Source organism: Mytilus californianus, unplaced genomic scaffold, assembly GCF_021869535.1.
Source record: "Mytilus californianus isolate M0D057914Y unplaced genomic scaffold, xbMytCali1.0.p SCAF_13, whole genome shotgun sequence".
Lineage (NCBI taxonomy): Eukaryota > Metazoa > Mollusca > Bivalvia > Mytilida > Mytilidae > Mytilus > Mytilus californianus.
Genome location: NW_026262615.1, coordinates 7,194,835 through 7,215,169, shown reverse-complemented (window position 1 = coordinate 7,215,169; position 20,335 = coordinate 7,194,835). Strand labels below are relative to the sequence as shown.

Sequence of the window (20,335 nt, the reverse complement as noted above, 5' to 3'; positions counted from 1 at the left end):
TGAGAAATTACAAGTTCATTTATTTTGTATCCTTATATCTAATCTTATAAATTTCAAAAACGTTTGGTAAATATCTTTTTTTTTTGTGTGTATTGCATGTTTTCTAAAAGTATTATTTAAAAAACAAATCCATAGACAATAACTGTATAGTGTCTTTAAATATCAGCTGTATTTGTACGAGGCTAAGAAACAGGTGTAATGCGAGCTTCATCGAGCTATTACTCCTGTTTCGAGCCGAGTACAAATACAGCTGATATTTAAAGACACTATACAATTATTGTCTTTATCCTGCAATGAATTTTGTACATTTTTTTCCATCCCAATCGTTGAATTTGTTTTTGAAAGAAATCGACATGACTTAAACGCGGACCGCGATGAGGACCCCAAATTGACCTGTAACGTAAACAGTAATTTGACATAACCGTTCGCTCGCAACAGAAGCAGGATACCAGGAGACTGTATCCGTCTAGTATACGTATATCACTTCGTGTTATCTGTACACCTGTATTAGTATAGTAGAGAGGTCGATTGCAGGATAAATGCATATAATGTAAACATTTAGGTTCAACTACACCTTACGATAATCAATATATCCTAATATTTAGGCACACGTCGCAATTTCAAATGGCACGTGTATTCAATAAATATTTTTAATCCAATCAGATAAAATGCTACCTTTTTAAAACAATATGCTAGTACGGCGCGTCTTTAGTAACAAGTTCATACAAAAGTAACAAAATCAATGTTATCGGCAGAAACGTGAACTGTTACTAAAGCGCTAGCTAACATTTGAAATACATATCATAAATATATAGTTTTACAAATTTAAAAAAAAAATCGTTTATTGACTTTATTCCTATATAATATCTCATAGGTGCTTGAATTTTAAATTTTAGGCATTTCTCGTGAAATCTACCGCCTTACAGTAAAAGGTCAACGAGACTGTTTTAACCAAGAAATGAAACACATCTAAATCTTCCACGAGGTACGAAATGACATGCATACAAGCCTTCCACGAGGTACGAAATGACATGCATACAAGCCTTCCACGAGGTACGAAATGGTATACATACAAATCTTCCATGAGGTACGAAATGGTATACATATAAATCTTCCATCCGGTACGAAATGGTCAAGGTACGAAATGGTCAGGGTACGAAATGGTTTTTGCCAGGGTACGAAATGGTTAGGGTACGAAATGACTGTAACACCAATTATGCATGTTCGAACATTAGAAACAAATAGTAGTTGCGGATCTAGATGGAGGCTTCTTCATTTCTGTATTCTTTAAACTTTTTGGCCATTTTCTCTATTCTTTATAAATTTCGCCCATTAATTTATTCTTTATTTTGAAAAGGTTCCATATTTTAGCACCTCATTACTATCTAATCTATGTTTGGCCTGATTTTCTCTGTTCTGTAAACCCCACCAACCTTCAAAACTGATGCTAACTGAACATAATTATGTCTTATTTTGCTAAGTTAAATAAAAAATCGTATTAGCTATAGCAAATTATGGAAAAGTTGTGTTTTCTTTTTTTATACTAGTAGTTCAAAACCAATAAAGCAATACTATGAATGAAAATGGCGAATTGTTGAAATGAGAAGGCCGAAAACAAGCAAATGGATATACTATTCGTACAGCCATAACAAAATTACGTGGATGTTAACGTTACAAACAAGATTTTGTGTGATAAATTCATTAAAAAAATATCTTAATGTAAAATCATAGGCAACAGTAGTTAACCAATGTTAAAATTTCGTCAATTCATTTTAAATATACAGTCAGAGTGAAAACAGACAAGTAAATCACGTGAGCTCCAATTAGAACGAGACCGGGTGTTCTGAAAAGGTAATCCTCTGCTACTATGCATGAATTATACCCGTTCAGTAACCCACACTCAGTCAAAAATCACGATAGGAATCGGTCACAATCGTAAAGATGAAGAATATACGACTATTCTGTATAAGTGTAGTATGGCTATAATACGGACCATTTCAATTTGACTGCACCTATAATGTAATTGCAAAATAAAATTAGACAAAAAAATTATCTGGATTTCATAAGAAATTGTAAACCAAGAGCGAAATCCTGTTATATCTTTGACTTATTATCTATTATGTACAATGTTGTAATACAAAACATAAACAGGATAACGAGATCATAAAAAAATAATGGTCAGAATCATTACAACAGACCATGCACGTCAAACACCAACTTCTTCTCCTCCGGAAAAAATCCAGCACATATCAAAGCAACAACAAAGGCCCACGTACATAGCCTGAATTAGTAGAGGCAATAAAAGCGCTGTTCTGTTGCTTTTTGTGTGTTCTTTGCTGTGCATATACTGATTATGTGTCATGGATCATGAATACCCCATATCAGCAATTAACAGCATATAACAAGTATATAATACAAAACCTGCATTGTGATGTTACACTATTGTTTCAGAAAAAGGGTGAAGGTTTGGTACCATTAAAACGTGCATTTGTTTGCACCTGTCCTAAGTCAGGAATCTGATGTTCAGTAGTTGTCGTTTGTTGATGTGGTTCATAAGTGTTTCTCGTTTCTCGTTTTTTTATATAGATTAGACCGTTGGTTTTCCCGTTTGAATGGTTTTACACTAGTATTTTTTATAGCTTACTGTTTGATGTGAGCCAAGGCTCCGTGTTGAAGACCGTACTTTGACCTATAATGGTTTACTTTTATAAATTTTGACTTGGATGGAGAGTTGTCTCATTGGCACTCATACCACATCTTATATATATTTATCAAAAAAGGTGATGTGGTATGATTTTCAATGAGACAACTATCAACCAAATGAAGTGGATGTAAGCGATTATAGGCAACCGTACGGCCTTCAACAATGAGAAAAACCCATACCGTATTTTCTGCTATTTAGAGTATATATACCAACATCAGATGATTGAGGCAGGTTGTACTTTAGGTAACAATTTTCATTTAAATGAATATATAAAAAAAATAATGATTACTGTTTTCAGTGCTCAATGAAATCCGGAAATGAAAAACTTTGTTCCTTATTGATTTCTTTATGACAATGGTGAGTTTTGACTTTATTATTTTATTCCTCATTTTATTCTATTTTATTTAATTTTATATTGTTGAATTACTTGCTTATTATTTTTTTGAATAAGGAGAATGTAAATCCAAAATATGCACATCTTATTTCATACAGCTTTATACAAACACTTTGAACTCTAGATTGAATAAGTAATAATTATGATCTTCTATTTATTTCACGATTTAAGCTCCGTAGTTGTTTTTCTTTCTACTGTACTTACAAAAATGAGTCGCAAAAACTTATTTTGAAATCGGTTTCACGAATTTATATTACGACAATGACTATATGTTTTATTATTTTCGCTAATTTCATATCTGATTAATTCTAAAATCACAAATGCATCAAATAGTTAAATGTTATAATAAAAAAGAAGACAATAACAAATAACCAAAAACAACCAAAAGGCCAAAACTAGAATATTTATCTCAGACAAGTTTTAAGAATAATGATGTATATTTTTGTAGAATTGATTTTCGTTACAATTCTTCGAAAAACTTTGTTCTTTCAGGGTACTAAAAAGATATTTCTTATTTTATTCATATTTCTGAATGGTAAGTTCAAATTGAATTACGATTACCATATTCAAAGCACTGACTGTTTTCAAAACTCTTTTGATTTCTCCCAATATGCCACGCATCACGGTGCGAACCTACTAAATCCATTGAATATGCTATAAAAAAAGATGTGGTATGATTGCCAATAAGACAACTCTCCACAAGAGACCAAATGACACAGAAATTAACAACTAAAGGTCACCTGACGGCCTTCAACAATGAGTAAAACTCATACCACATAGTCAGCTATAAAAGGCCCTGAATGACAAATGTAAAACAATTCAAACGAGAAAACTAACGGGCCTGATTTATGTACAAAACAATGAACGAAAAACAAATATGATATACAGCAACAAACGAAAACCACTGAATTACAGGCTCCTGACTTGTGACAGGTACAATCAGAATGTGGCGGGATTAAACAAGTTTGAAGGCGCCAACACTCCACTAACCTGGGACAATGGTGTAACAGTACAACATTAGAACAAACTATTAAAATCAGTTGAAAATAGCTTAACTTATTCAAAGATACAAAGCAGAAATACATCTAACAAAGATACAGAGTGGACGTGACAGAGTACTTATACATCCCCCCAACAAAAAGACATACTCGCAGTTACTGGCAGCTAGTTCAAAGCCAATAACAACTAATAAAAGAATCATGCGTCTGAGACTAAAATATCAATCAGTACACATCCAACACCCAACACCCAATGGAATTAGTGTAAAGACGCCATTAACATTTAGAAGAAAAAACATGTCATTGACCTTGTGCCATGCCAAGATAAAGGTATCGACAGATTGCAGAGAAATGAATGTGCATAAGTATATAAAAATAATATTAAGTTTGATTTTAATATACTGATAACATATGGGTTAATGATGTTTGAAAATCAAGATCATTGTGTTTAAAGTGGCAGAAATGAATATATCCTACTCGATTCATCCTTTATCGATTGTTAAAAAAGGCAACAATTACAAACTTCACGTTACATTGAATCATGACCTTATGCAATCTTAGAATGTTTATAATTTCATTCATTATCAGGTTTATAATATAATATACTGTATACCTGTTCTGTGGAACCAAAGGGGACTGATACTTCAACAACCGTGATAATTATATAAGTTGGTTTGCCTATTCATATTTAAGAAATATTCAATATTCTGCAAATCTCTAAAAAAAAACTCTATTTTTTCAAAAGTTCATTTACATACACGACGGATACTCAGCTTTTAATATTTTATTAACAAAGTAGTTGTATGAATAAATAAATCTATAAGTAGCATGTGATATTTATTTGTGTATGCCATGTAACTAGTTATTGCTGTTACATTATTTCAGGTGGACTTTGCCTTCCAGGGAGAAGAGGTTGGAGAAGACTAGTGTATACCACACCAGGATCATACTTACAAATTAATGTCAGTGATTCAGAGCAATCTATCAAATGTAAATTCAACTCCATAGATATAAATTCAGAGAGTGAAGTAGTAGATACACTTAGAAAATATCAAATCATTACAAGGGAGATAACAACAATGACTATTCAGGCACCACAACAACTAGGAAGTTTTTACCTAAGGTTAACAAAGGATCAAACGAGAAAACTGATTGACAATGGTAAGTATTCAGGCACCGCAACAACTAGGAAGTTTTTACCTAAGGCAAACAAAGGATCAAACGAGAAAACTGATTGACAATGGTAAGACGCTGTTAGAGTTAATTAGGTATGATGGTAGAACATATAAATAAACTTGAGAAAAAGTAATGCTACTGTACCAAAAAGCAAAAGTAATTTTACCGCGAAATAATGAATAAACTACGATCAACAGAACTATCTGTTACGCAAGGGAATAAAAGTTAAATAGCAATCTGATATCAAATGGGACAAAACTAATAAAGTTAAGTTTCTCAGTTATCTTATAGACATTCTGTAGTCAGTTGTAAACACGGTTCTGCCAAGACATTTCACTTGTTGCCAATTAAGGAAATGTGTAAAGCGTTGTATTTAAACATATTAGATCTCTTAAAAAATATTGAATGCTAGTAAGTTAATTCTCCTCTGCTAATTGCCAAATTATGTTTCTATTGATCATTGATATTCAATTGCAGACACACTACTTAAGACAGATGACGAGATTTATAGAATGAAAGGGTCAACAATAGATCTAACGTTTACATTTAATGTATCTCTCTGGTCAAAGGAATATGAATATCCTTCCGTTGATAATGGTTATGAATTTCAACTGAGGATAACAAATGTTTCAACAACTGATATTGGCTATTATACATGCTCTGTAGATGTCCCAATGGAGTTCCGGGTATCCCGTAAGTACTTATGCTAATAACGACAACTGCACATTCATTGTTATAGAACACGATAAAGGAAATTTCAATCTGTGCGTTATTTTAAAAGAGAAAAGGAAGATACTAAAAAGATATTTCCAAGTGGTGAAGTTAAATTATCCCTTCGTAAGTTTTACAGACGCCATCACGAGTTGGTTGTCCGTTATGAAATATCCGTTCCACAGATATAACGAATATGTTCCTAATGTCGTAACTACAATCCCGTCCCCTTTTCCCGAATGTGATCTACCGAATTAGACTTATTACCGTTGTACTAACTTGAGCAACATGACGGGTGCCACATGTGGAACAGGATCTGCTTACCCTACTGGAGCACCTGAGATCAACCCCATTTTTTTGGTGGGTTCATGTTGCTCAGTCTTTAGTTTTCTATGTTGTGTTTTGTGTACTATTGTCTGTCTGTTTGTCTTTTTCTTTTTTAGCCATGACGTTGTCAGTTTATTTTCAACTTATGAGTTTGAATGTCCCTCTGGTATCTTTCGCCTCTCTCTTAAACTCATAAGTCGAAAACGAACTGACAATACCATGAAAAAAAAAAACAAAAAACAAAAAACAAAAAACAAGAAAAACAACAGTATACAAAACACAACATAGACAGTTACGAAAGACTGAGCAACACGAACCCCACTTAAACAGGGGTGATCTCAGGTTCTTCAGGGACCGGTAACAAGAAGCGGTCTACTGTCTTACGAACGTCTAAAGAGCGTCTTACGATTTAAGAGTGTAACAAGACCCAACCTCAGACCTATCTTAGAATGATTGACAGCCCTTAATGTTTTGTAAAAGTGCATGATTTAAGAACGATTCTTAAGTCTACCTTAAAGCGATCTTACTAATTCCGATTACACAAAATCATTCTTAAATTTTGGTCAGTTATTAAGTTTTCTTAAAACAAACTTAGCGACTTAGAGGTGTACCAAGAACAATTCGCAATAGCTTCTCTTGATATTTTTTTGTGGTCCCGACTACTCTTAGCTGCACATTCACTCGTTAATAATCGAATAAAATGGTGTTGTTACTAATGTACAACTGAAAAAACGTGTACAACAGCAAGAGTTCACAAGAAGATTGTTCAGAGATTGAACAAATTCATCGGATTTTATGACAGACCAACAAATAATAAAGTCTTATCTTTAAAGTTTATATGTTTAAAGAAAATAAAGAAAACCGAGAATCTGTCACCCTCTCAGCTATGTGTTATTTAATGTATTATACTGAATGTTCCATCATTATTGTCTTTAACTGTTAGATTCTAAATTGAAAGTAGTTGATTTGACTATGACGTCACGTACATAACAACGTTACACTTATTAGAAAAACAACAACTAGAAGTAAAGCAAAATGTTTTTTTTATTTCTAATATTTTGGCAGTCTATGAAAAAGTTCTGAAGCCAAAACTTAGAACTTTGTCTTTAATTTGTCGATGTAAATTCAATTCATTGTCCTTTAACCCTTACAATGCCAAGACCAAATTTCAAAATTGCCAAGACGTTAGAAACGTAACAATACTTCGACGTCACCGATAAATTTCAGATTTTCAACGTTGACGTTCCTACCGCATGTGTTACTCTTCTTCATGCATAGGACGCAGACTATTTATTTATTGCATGCTGTGGCGGTTAATGATGGTTAAGGATATTTAGGGGGAGGAGCTCTCAATAGAACTCTTGTGTCCAGCTCCTGCTCCACATGTGTCGACCGTTGTGTTGCTCATCTAAGTACAAACACGGTGATAGATCTAATTTGGTAGGTTACATTCGAGAAAAGGAGAAAGGGATTATAGGGACGTTGTTGATCTGCAGATAGTACTATTGACATAATTTGCCAATTTGTATTCAAATAAATGTAAGTATTTGAAACAAAGAACGAGATAAAATAATAGTTAAACTTACAGAACTGCCAAAAAGAAGTGCACACTACAAAATGAAGTGTTAAAAAAGTAGTATAGAAAAAACTTGTATCAAAATAAGGAAATGTTGTACGACAACTATCGTCAAAAGAACAAATAACGTGGACGAAAGCAACCGTAGGTTATATTACGGCCTTCAACAATAGGTATGCATTACCTCTTTCTTATGTTTTTCACAAATTGTAGATTTTTGATGATTTTCCCTCAGAAATATTAAGGTATATACCGATTAGTGATTCAATGGATTATGTTATGATGTCCTCACCAGTAGATATGTCTTGAGTTTTCAATTCAATACAATATATTTAAGACCTTACTACTTGTTCTGATTTTGCAAAAGCTGTGAACTGATATAAAATCTCATCTAAAGCTACATGAAAGCCTTTCTTTTAAGCTGAACAGATGGCTGTAAAGAAAAACTTATTTTCATTTTATCTTCACAATGTCCAGTACTTGGATGTTAAAATCATTGTTCAGATGACGTATATACCCTTGCATTAACATTTGAGCACAAATAGCACATCACTTAATGACGGCGTCTAATTCCCACATGTTAAACTGAACTGAATACCAAAAGTCGAGTGCCTTAAGTGTTTGCTCTGAAATAAATAATATTCTACGAAAACAGTTCTCATTTTTTGGAATTGCAGTACACAAGTAGTATAGTCCGGACAGTACAAGCCTCAAACCTCGGACGCCGGACGCCGACGCTATATTTGTGCTTAGACGCCGACGCCATATAACTCCCTGAAATCGGGACGCGAACACCATATCTTAGGGTTGGACCATATACAACCTGACATCGGGACGTCGACGCCATAATTGGGCCTAAAACCTGGACGCGGACGCCGACGCCATAATTGGGCCTAAAACCTGGACGCGGACGCCGACGCCACATTTGACACTAAAATCGGGACGCGAACACCATACTTTAGAGTTGGACCATGTGACCTTGAAATCGGGACGCCGAATCCATATTTGAGCCTTAAATCGGGACGCGGACACCACACCCTAGTGTTGACAAGGATACCATCTGAGGTGGACACTATTAATGACGTCACACTCTTGAATGTGGATGCGAATTCTTCTAAGCTAAACGCTAACCCTTTAAACCCAACCCCTGGATAATAAGTCTGATAATTCTGAAAAGGAATAATTTCCACATCAACCTGGCGAGTTTCCATACACCACTTCCTTCGCCCGCTTAAGTTACACAGTGTCTTCGTACCAGAACAAGCTTTACTTTCATGGAAACTGTTCAGAGTAGACTTCAATGAAATTTAAACCACTTTAATAAGTAACTACTAAGACATGCTTATAACAACTGTAAGAATTCTCCAAGATACAATATTTATATTTAATCAGTTAATCAAATAAACTGTCACTCAATCCAGTAGGCGGTACTTCGAATAGATGCACGTGTTAAGATAATTGGATTAAAATGTTTGATATGATTTCATAAAATATGTTAAAAGGCATTACATATGCTACTTCAAAGAACTTAAGCAAAAAAACAAATTGGAAACAGGTTTATGAAATACATGTATTTTTAATTGTGCTGACAAATAGTCAGCAGTTAACTTAAATAAGCAATGAGAAGAGGCTGGTTGTTTATCTCTTTAATAATAAGTCTAAAAAAATCGTAAACATTCCGGCACACTATTGCTTTCGACTTCTTTGAAACACTTAATTAATATCATATGGTCATGATTAAAATTACACCCCCAAATAATTAGATAAAGAGATAAAGCACATCTGTTGGTTTAAAATAAGATATCCTTATACATTTTCTTTCATTGCTTGTATGCAGATGTGTACTATTTTAGCTAGTCCTACAATGTAATTAACGGACATAAGCAAGTTATAGAAATATTGTCTGTGTGACAAGTCTGCGGTCGTAATTGATTTTTATATTTAAAAATGCACGAATAATACAAAAATATTAAGAATAAAGAAATACGGGGTGCAAAAATATAAAGAAAAGAGAAGTTAAAATTCAAGAGTTTGATTATTCTGAAATGAATCTTCAACAAACTGATACATATATAAGTGTATATAGATTCTCGATCAAAAAAGAATGAAAAGTAGTTATTACTATAACAAAATACATGGAACACATTCATTCATTTATGTCAACTAAAAATTCAATTCAGGTAAAAACAGTAAATAGACAGACATCAACCGTACTTGATTAATATTAAATTGCTTAAAAAAGCACACATGAAAGTTGAAATGAAGCACTGAGAACAAATACTGTTCAATACATCAAGTTTTAATTGTTTACATTGTCATTTTGGAGGTGCATTTCTTTGGGATCCTGGATGAAAAGATCGTGCCGCTGTAGTATTGATCACACAGGGTTCATATAGTCGGTCCTGGGTCTGCCTATTGTGTGATGTAAAATCAGCAACTAATGATATATCAATCATCAATAAATTTATTTTTCGGAAGAAGATTTCAACGTGCAAAAAGTCCTATGAACTTGGGCGGAACTATAATCAACTGTCATACAAGTGGAAGTTTTGCGTCGGCAATAAAACCAGGTTTAACCCACTATTTTCTGCGGAAATCAGGAATATGACATTTGTTTACCATTCGTTCCGTTGGGTGATTAAGTCTAACAGATGATTTTGTCAGTTTGTATTGACTTCCACTTTTTTAATTTACCTTGGAGTTCGGTATTTTTTGTTATACTTTTTTATTTAACACTTCAATCGTCAAATCTAACAAAAAAAAATGTTATTTAGTCATAACTAAAAAGTCAAATAGTACAGTGAGAAAACGACATACACCAGAATATACAGTTTTATTTTTTGAATGATACTAACGCAGACTGTTTCTTCTCTTCATGTGATATTAAAAGTTCTTGAATATGCAAACCCCCATAACTTATCCTAGGATGATTCTATTTCAGGAACATTGAAAACTTCAAAACAAATTAACAGAAATTAACACTTTCCGAATTGACCTTCATCACGAAAACAAGATATGATTGGTTGATTGAATGTACATATTGAAAAAGAAACCAATTATTGAGTCAATACAAGACATTAAACTTTTGGGGATATGTTCTTCTGGAAAGGGCAGAGATAAAACAGAAAGCGTTGACATTTGAGTAACATTAATAGTAAAATAAATATTCTCATTCTTGAAATTTGTAGCAATACGATTTCTTGACCAGAACGACGACAATATCATATATGGACAAGAAGGAAAGACTATGAATATATCATGTGCTACTATAACAGGATACGACGTCCAGAAGATGTTAATAGAAGAAAACTTAATCATATTAACAGAAAGTAACAGTAACATGGTGACTTTCTCTTTCACACCGGATAGACAAGATAAATCCAAAGAGTTTGTATGTAAGAGTAAACCAAACTGGTTATATGTCAGGGTTAATGTGCTAGTCAACTGTAAGTATCATATGCAATAGTCTAAATACATTGATATATTATCCCTAATTGTATTAAACGATGTAACAACTGATTTATTTGATAATTACACTTACCTTTAAAAGCTTAAAGCTTGTAGAAAATTCATTTCGTTCTTTTGCATTTTTAAGGGATGGCATACTTTAAATTTATTCATAATGGTAAAATTCAATGTCAATGCTCCCTGCGCATATGTTTTCTAACTATTGTGTAAGGAACGCTCGAGATATAATTTTTTCAGTTTAGATTCATATGTGTGATTTCCAGGATGATTAGATGATATAACTGAATATCCAATTTGATATTATGTGTATTGAAAAGTCAAGCACACAAAATGTTTAAAGGAAAGAATCTTAATGAAACTGTCATCAACGATCATTTTTGCCTAAATTTGTTTTTAAGAAAATAGCAACATTTGGGAAGTATAAAAATTGTCAGACCACTTTTAAAACGAGATAATGTCACTAAATGATACTAATGTTTTAACGATATTGGATAGTACGTTAAAAAACTAAATGGATATAGATAAATCGTAAACAGCGATAATGAACAGCCGGACAAGATGTACAAATAATTGGAAATATTTAGTTGATTCCTGATAGAAGTATTGGTTCTTTAGAGATGATTTGTACCATTTTGGTCGTTCTTGGCTAAGTCAATCCTTGAAACTATAATAGAGAAATAGATACTGTTATAGAAACAGTTATTGTCAAGACAAGAGGTATAAAAAGTAATACGGTCGGATTTGTGACGTTCATGTGAAAAGCGGCTTGTGTAATTGTCGAACAGGAATATAAAACCCCGACGCTTGTTGTTTTTATTATAAATCTTAACCACTACAATTAGTGTCTTTTACTGATATTTGTAATTTTTTTCGGGGAAAGGGGGAGGGATGGAGCGGTTCCCATAAATTGGTTATCATTCTTCCACTGATAATTGTTGTAATTGCTCCATTATATCTACCTTCTTTTTTGACAGTTCTTACTCTGACGAAGTAACGCCCACTCTAATACGTTACATGTATGTGTTTGAATATATCTCAATGATGTTTCATTTTAAAACCTCTTGATTTGCATTTTATTCCTAGACATACTTATATATAGATGGAAATTTTCTTCACTTATTAACTTTATGTCTGCACTTTATGAATGTAATTGCATTGTAGATTCACCTGATGTAGAACTGTTAATCGGAGTAAATAGAATTGACTGTTTTCCTGACGGTTTCCCGGACACGTACACATTTTACAGATGGGAACATCAATCAGAACTAGGAGAACACATTCGTTTCATAAACGGCTTAGGAAATGGGACATTGATTCTTCAGACACTTCCACAACGATATCAGATTAGCGGTATATATGTTTGCACTGTTAGCAACGGTATACCTGATACGAATGGTAGCAAGTTTCAAAAAGGTTTTACAAGTTTCAATTATGAAGGTGAGACAACTACACGGTTTACAGGAAGACGTTTTTTTATTTTTCTACCCCGATATTCATACATTCAAACGTGCTATAAGGGTCACCTCTAGTTAGAGAAAGAATGCCTTGTCGGGTAGTCCTCCTTTTCTCCTGCTGTAGTACAACCTAAAAATTTTGAACGTCATCTTGAATGTCACCCATCTAACATCATGTATAAGTTCAGAGTTCACTAATCTTGATGGTGAACTTTCAACAGAGTTTGACTACTGTCATTCGAAAAGTAATAAAATGGAAATGACATACTTATACTTATAGCAACAAATATTATGTCAATGACACAATATAAGAGTGAAAATTAATTCAAATGTGTAGCACATTGTAAGAAATTTTGCCTTTTAATTTGAAAGATCATAATGCTTTGAGATATAAATCTATATTTGATTAATGATAACAAAAACAATGTTTATCCAATATTAGAAAAAATGATTTTGAGGAGTATTGGTCTGTCAGCCTATGATATTATTAAAGTGTGTACTTCACGTCACAGCAAAATAGATAATGTCACCTATTTTTGTAAGATTTTGCATACAACTGTGTTTTGTTAAGCTAGAACTAAAAAGAACATTATCATATCTGTGAAAATTTTGGAAAAATGAAGAAAACACCATGATGTAACATTTCAAATTTTTATTGAGAAATTCAAAAATATAAAAACTGCTGTACTTTTGAGTCTTTTTATTTTTGCGATGAAATTTTAAGTGGTAATGTGAAATTTTTCAATGGATTTCAAGTTACAATTTTGAAAACAATATTAGAAATGCTACAATGGTAATGAAATAAGTTTTGTTTACTTTCTTTGACGATAAATCGAACAAGATGTTTAAATATGCACTGTTTGAATATGCATTTTGTATAAAATAAAACAATATTCTGTAAAACTTTCACTTTTCTTTTTTCAATTTTTGTATCAATGTTAAGAAATGACCTACATTTTATATTGACTTCTTTTCAAGTTGTCTAGCTATTAAAGTAAATATAACTGTTCCAAATTCGTTTTTTAATCTTCCAGTTAGTACTGATATATGGAAATTTAAGGATTGTCCAAGTGTTCTTTTTATAGATGTACGAACACTTTAAATTATTGAGCAATTCTAAATGTTCCATTTCGACAACAAGAATAAAATAAGTTTGGCGTAATAATACACGGTTTATTTTGACATATTTGTGGTGCTGTACATAATAAATATAACCCATTGCTCATGGTTTATACAAAATATCGTTCATTTTGAAAACATGTGTCCTTTTCTGCTTGCTTTTCTGATTATAATACAGACGTTGAAAATTATTGTATTCCATCCCCCTAATTTCGACGATTAAATTCTGCTGTTTTGATTTACAGGTCCACCTCTATTTGTTCCCGAAAACAGAAATGTTAAGTTTGTCGAACTGTATCAGCCTATTACAGTGACATTTCTCATATTCAGTAACCCTATTGTAGACGAAATATGGATTGAAGCTGTCGCTGCTCGATATACGATAAATGAAACAATACATGATTTTAGAATTTCTGAAATTGAGCTGTCTTACTCGGAATTTAAAAACAGAGGAAATATCAAAGGCAATCAAATTGCATTTGATTTCAAAATGTTCAGCAATGAATATGAAATGTACAAAATATGGACAAAAAATGGACAAGGAGAAGATTCTTTTAGTTTCAATATCCAAGCTGTTGGTAAGATAATCCTAAAGATGTAATTTGAAATAATGAAGTCATTGATTTGTTTGACCTGGGATGTATTTTTAATGATTTGAACAACCATACCTGAGAAAATTTCAAACATAAGTACCAAACGGTCAATTTAAGTGAAATGTCAATACGCAAGTCCAACTCAACGAGAAATAGTTGACCTAAGGTTAATTTGGCATTTCATACAATTCATATAGCTCCTCAAGTATTTTAGAATCCTTCATATCTTTTTTCTTCATTGTTGCCTTAAGGCATTCCAGTAAAAGTGATTTAGATACACCAAATTGATATATAAAGTTTTAGGTTGATTAACATAAGAAATATTGCTATTGCTATTTCTGCAGTAAATTTGATATTGAGATTAGATTTGACCAATTTAGGAAATTTAACTCATAGAATTCTAAATTGATATTTGATACAGGTAAATGTAGCAACATGTACCTCACAAAACATTCAAAATAAACTAGGTGCTCTAACAGTGCAATTAGTCCCTGTTTAAAACACGTATTCGGAAAACGATATGCAATGAAACAATTAGTGAAGCACGATATAAGAGATAATCCAGGATGGAACAGTTATGTATGGAGTTCCAGAAATGAAGTTATGCAATCAAGATTGAATTTTGTTTAATATATCTTCTGTCTTCTTGAACCTCAAAATGCCTAATATGTCTATAGTAAACATAATAAAAGCATCGCTGACATTATCTGTTGGTACATGTGTATATTTTGGTCATTAAAATAAGCCCTCCTATTATTAGTTTACTAATTTTTCCCATCTCACTGTAAAAATGTATGGCATATTTACTATTATGTTCTGCTCATAAAATGAAAATGAAAATTGAAATATCCAGAAACTTGCAGACAGAAATAATCAATGTTTTGAATATCTCTTTCTTTTCCAAATCATAATTAATAGTATCCCCTGTGTCCGCGCGGTTGGTGTTATCGCACATTTCATGATTTCGTCATATCCGTTATGTTACATAAAAAGAATCATTCTTCTACTTGTCCAAGCCTTCCGAAGGGACAGAAAAAGATTAAAATTGATAAGTTCAAGCATAAATGTATAACTGTATTCCCATGATTAACCATATTTAACCATTTTCATAAAAATTATGACATTATTAGAAAAAAATGGATTCATTTAACTGCAATTTGTATCAAAGTGTAAAAAACTTTTTCTCCGCATCCTTGGCAGTCTGTTTGGTTCTAGAACAGTACATGAAAGGTTTCATCAGTTCTGTAGCCAGTGTTTTGGTGTTTACATAATTTATAACATATCTTTTTAGATTCTCCCTGGCTAACTACAGAAATTATTGAGAAACTATGATTCCATCTCACTTAGGTAAAGCTGACCCTAGATTGATCTATCTATTCATTTTGCACCAATTTGGTTGCACAGTTCCTCGCGTTTTCAAGTAGTACATTAGAGATTTTCTAATTTTGGATTGAGTGTTCCTTTTGAAGATAAATCGAGAAAAACGCTTCAATCGCACCAAATGTATAGGATATAAGTTTCCAATCATATAAAGTTCCTATAAAGGCTACCAAAGGGGAACTTAGTTTAACAAAGGACCCTATGTAAAATACATACAAAAGTCTTCTTTTGAAGAACCACTTAATGGAATGAAACCAAACATGGCATGAATGTTCCTTATGAGGTGCTGACCAAGTGTTGTTACTTTGTAGCAAATTCATAAACCAAGATGGCTGCCAGTGGGGGGACTTAGTTTAACAAAGGACCCTATGGGAAATATATACAAATGTCTTCTTCTAGAAAAACCGCTTAATGGATTGAAACCAAACATGGTATGAATGTTTCTTTAGAGGTAATGACCCAGTGTTGTTACTTTGTAGCTGATTTGTCATCCAAGATGGCTGCCAGCAGGGGGAGTAAGTTTAACATAGGACCCTATGGGAAATACATACAAATATTTTCTTCTAGAGAACCGCTGAATAGAATGAAACCAAACATGGCATGAATGTTCCTAATGAGCTGCTGACTAAGTGTTGTTACTTTGTAGCCGAACCATCATCCAATATGGCCACCAGCAGGGGACTTAGTTTAACATAAGACCCTTTTGGAAATACATACCCCCAAGATTTTTTATTAATTACGGGGCCAACATTAAACCAAATTTGGCCTCAATCATTATTAGGGTATCTGTTATGATTTAAATCTATTTTTATATGATTTTCAAAACCAAAGTAGAATCAGGTGAGCCTCTAGTTAAATGTGTTTTCCTCTTTCCAATAATCATTAAATTTATCACCAATAGTGTTTATCATTTCATCCTTTCATGTAGCAATTCTAAAACAAAACCTTGAGCATGTTCAATTTTATTGCAGGTGCGCCAATATTTGTACCTGAAAACAGAAATGTCAAGCATGGTAAGCTTGGTGAACATTTAACACTGACATTTCTCCTATACAGTGATCCTCTGGTAGATGACATATGGATTAAAAGCGTCGGAACTGATCGTAACCAAAGTGGAACAAAACATGAGTTCAGGATTTCAAACACAAATTTGTCGTATACGGCTTCTGGAAACAAAGGAAATATCAGTGGATATGAAATTACAATTGAAACAAACATTTTGAACAGTAAAGACTTCTGCGTGTATAAAATATGGGCAGAAAATAAATTGGGAGTAGCTTCTTACAGATTTGAAATCATAGCAGTTGGTAATATAACTTTAACAAATTGTTTTAGTAATTGCAGATCTTTCAGTTACACTCTATGTAATATAACAAAGGAGGTGCGGTATGATTTAAAGACAACAATTCAACAGAGTCCAACGGATTTAAGCAACTAGAGGTCAATGTAAGGCTCAGTGTAAGGCCTTCAAAAATGAACAAAGCCAATGAATGAAAATATATGATATGGTTTTCTATATATGCTGTGTTAAAGAGAACAAAACATACTGTATGTTAAGTTGTTAACAAATGTATCTAACGTTTAATTTTTGTCAATAATTGCAAAATGCATTCCTTGTTATAACCGATACAAATACCCCCAAAGCCATCTAAGGGGCAACTCCTCATCTAGAAAAGTATTTAATGAAATTTGACAAAATTGTCATTTTTTACCCGAGTATTAATATCTTTTGATTGTTTTAATGATAGTTTATTTCATACCAAAAGTAATCCAGAATATAGGTATATAAGAAATATGTACATGAACATTATAACAGAAAATTTAAAATACAATAAAAGTGATAGTTTTTGAAGGATTGAGCGCCTAAACAATCTGCACATGATTGTTACCATATCTCTTTAGATGTTGAATATTCCCGTTGATGAGGCTGTAATAAACAGAAACACATCCCAGTTCCAGGATTTCGTATGGCTGATCTCGCCATTATCATTTAATGGAGTTATTTTTGTGTATTGAAAGGTCGTCTTTAGTGACTAATATGTCTAGTCTCGAACGAAGTTTAAATAATTCAGAGGATTGTCATGAACACATTGTAGCTCTGCCGAGTTTCAATATCATAGTTAAAAACTTACATTTTGTTCATCAGTTATTGTTTTCTTTTCGAAAGGTCACCAAAGAAGTTTTTTCTCGCAAATCTATATTTAAAATGCTTATACTAATGTCATAATGAAATTATCTATCAAAATAAGTCGTTAAAAAAATTTCTGTTTCAAATGTTGTTCTATTTGTTTTTTAGAATCTCAAAAATGGAACGAAATAAACAATAACGACAACTTTAAGGAAATAACTCGATTTATAACAATTAGCACCATAGCCACCTGTTTGTTGGTCTATATAGTCGTGAATCACATCTGCATTTGTGTCCGACAGAGAACAAAACGAACCAGGCGAAGTAATGTACCAGTGTCCTTGCTTGAAGACATGTACGATGAAATAGGAACCATTTCCTATCAAGCTGCCAACATTAGTCAGTTAGCTACTGAGCAACCAGAACGGATCCAGCAATTCAGAAGGATTCGTAGTCCTCAACCAGAATCAAGAACAGCAAATTTGAACAATCAACTTTCTATGGACCGTACTTTTAATACATCTTCACGATTATCCGTTCAAGAATATCAGGTTAATGCATTGCATCCAAACAATATGTTTGGAGCAACAAGTAATGTGTCGCCTGTGTTAGCTACGGAGGATATTGTTCACATTAACGGAAGCTACGATATTGATCCGTCAGGTGAATCATCCCAGGAATTTCAAAGTGGAAGACATCAATATGAGCATTCGTCAAACAGTAACAGAACAACAACAATTTCATCAAGCAGTGACGAATCAAGAATTGAATCAAGTGGTACAACACTAGTGGGTTTAGATATCGATGAAGGATACGAAAACCCATACCAAATAGTAATACGAGAAGAACAGGACAGTCATAAGTATAGTTATCTAACCAAGCAGTCCGAGACAATTGATAATGATAGCTCATTATCTGACACTGCGGAACTATCTAGAAATAATCGCGACTATGTCAATCTTCGATTGTAATTGTAAAAAATGAATTTCATTCGTCCAAAGCGATTTTCTAAATTGATTATCATCAAGAACACCAATACACAAGTATTTAAAATCAAAAATAAGGAATTCAAATTCTATTAAGTGTACAATATATATGATATAGTTTCTTTAAAATGACTTCAGTCAAAAGAAAAATTAAGATAATTGTACTCTTATTATGAATAATTACGATTTAAAATTAAGTCTTTATGACTAACTATTATGTATATATTGTGTTAATCACTGCTAGCCTTACGGTGACTCATATTTGTTTACATCATTGTATTAATAGCTATCCCATTGACAATCCTTCAACATATCCTTTTTTTCTTATTTTGTTTAGCATCGAGGTTAATACAGGTTTATTTCAAATACAGTAAATCTTTTATTTTATATTGTGTGAATTATATGTTTTCTATTTTGAATTTTACAGGAAAGTAGATTCCTTCAGATTTATTTTCGTTGTATTACATTTGATTTAACCAATTGGTTTTTTCTGAATAAAAAAAATCTTTAAATTTGTTATTTTGTCTTTTTTTTTCAATTATAAACTAGATAGAATTAAGATTTTTTTTGTAAAGTACCTGTTCACAAATTGTTGCAAATAAATGAAATGCTGCAATGTTGATGCTTTCATATATAATATTCTCCTAATACACCCAGAGCCAGATAGGGTCAAAGATATATAATAAACAATGGGCTGTATTCTATTTAGTGGATTTATGCTTGAAGTGAAAAAAAGGATATGTTGTACCAATTTGATTGAAATCACCACACGCACATAAAATACAACAAAAATATCAAAGTAACGGCATGTTTACTGATGTCCTTCATCACCAATTGTCACGAATGATAGAAGAACATAATATGAACGTTTGATGCCCATTATCATGCCCATAGAATTAGTTCATTCATTTTTTATGATACCATGAATTTTGGGAATGAAATGCGTTGAATTTATAATGATCGGGACAGAAAAGACTTGAATGGAACAATTAAAATTAAAAGACACCTTTATGCTATGGAGTTGTAATTAATCGACACATAAAGAAAAACAACAAACAAAATTATGTATTGCAGTTTTAACGATAATTATACCAAATTTGTAAGTTGCTCATACCACATATTTCCGTATATATGAATCAAAGTACATTTAAGGAAAACGTCAATGCGACATACATAGATTAATTTACCATCTTTAACAACTGCAATTACTTTTAGTTATATCTACTTACATGTACAAACGTTTATTTGCTTACGAACTTGCGATCTGATGTCTCACTTAAGGTTGCAGTTCTGTAAATATAAGCAATGCAATTTCCCAGGA

The 20,335-nt window shown here is 32.6% G+C and overlaps 1 protein-coding gene across 1 annotated transcript; it reads left to right on the top strand.

The window, feature by feature from the left end:
• The first annotated feature begins 10,822 nt into the window (after positions 1-10,822).
• On the top strand, positions 10,823-19,149 carry LOC127723082 (uncharacterized). The gene is made up of 5 exons (XM_052229517.1): positions 10,823-11,332; positions 12,516-12,791; positions 14,173-14,505; positions 16,872-17,207; positions 18,197-19,149. Exons 1-5 carry the CDS (start codon positions 11,134-11,136, stop codon positions 18,997-18,999), a joined length of 1,947 nt encoding a protein of 648 aa, XP_052085477.1. The 5' UTR covers positions 10,823-11,133; the 3' UTR covers positions 19,000-19,149.
• Positions 19,150-20,335: the final 1,186 nt, after the last annotated feature.

Coding starts and splice junctions, on each gene's coding strand:
- LOC127723082 (XM_052229517.1), top strand. CDS start 11,134: ATGAATATATCATGTGCTACTATAACAGGATACGACGTCCAGAAGATG. Junction 14,506..16,871: donor TTTCAATATCCAAGCTGTTG/GTAAGATAATCC, acceptor ATTTTATTGCAG/GTGCGCCAATATTTGTACCT. Junction 17,208..18,196: donor ATTTGAAATCATAGCAGTTG/GTAATATAACTT, acceptor TTTGTTTTTTAG/AATCTCAAAAATGGAACGAA.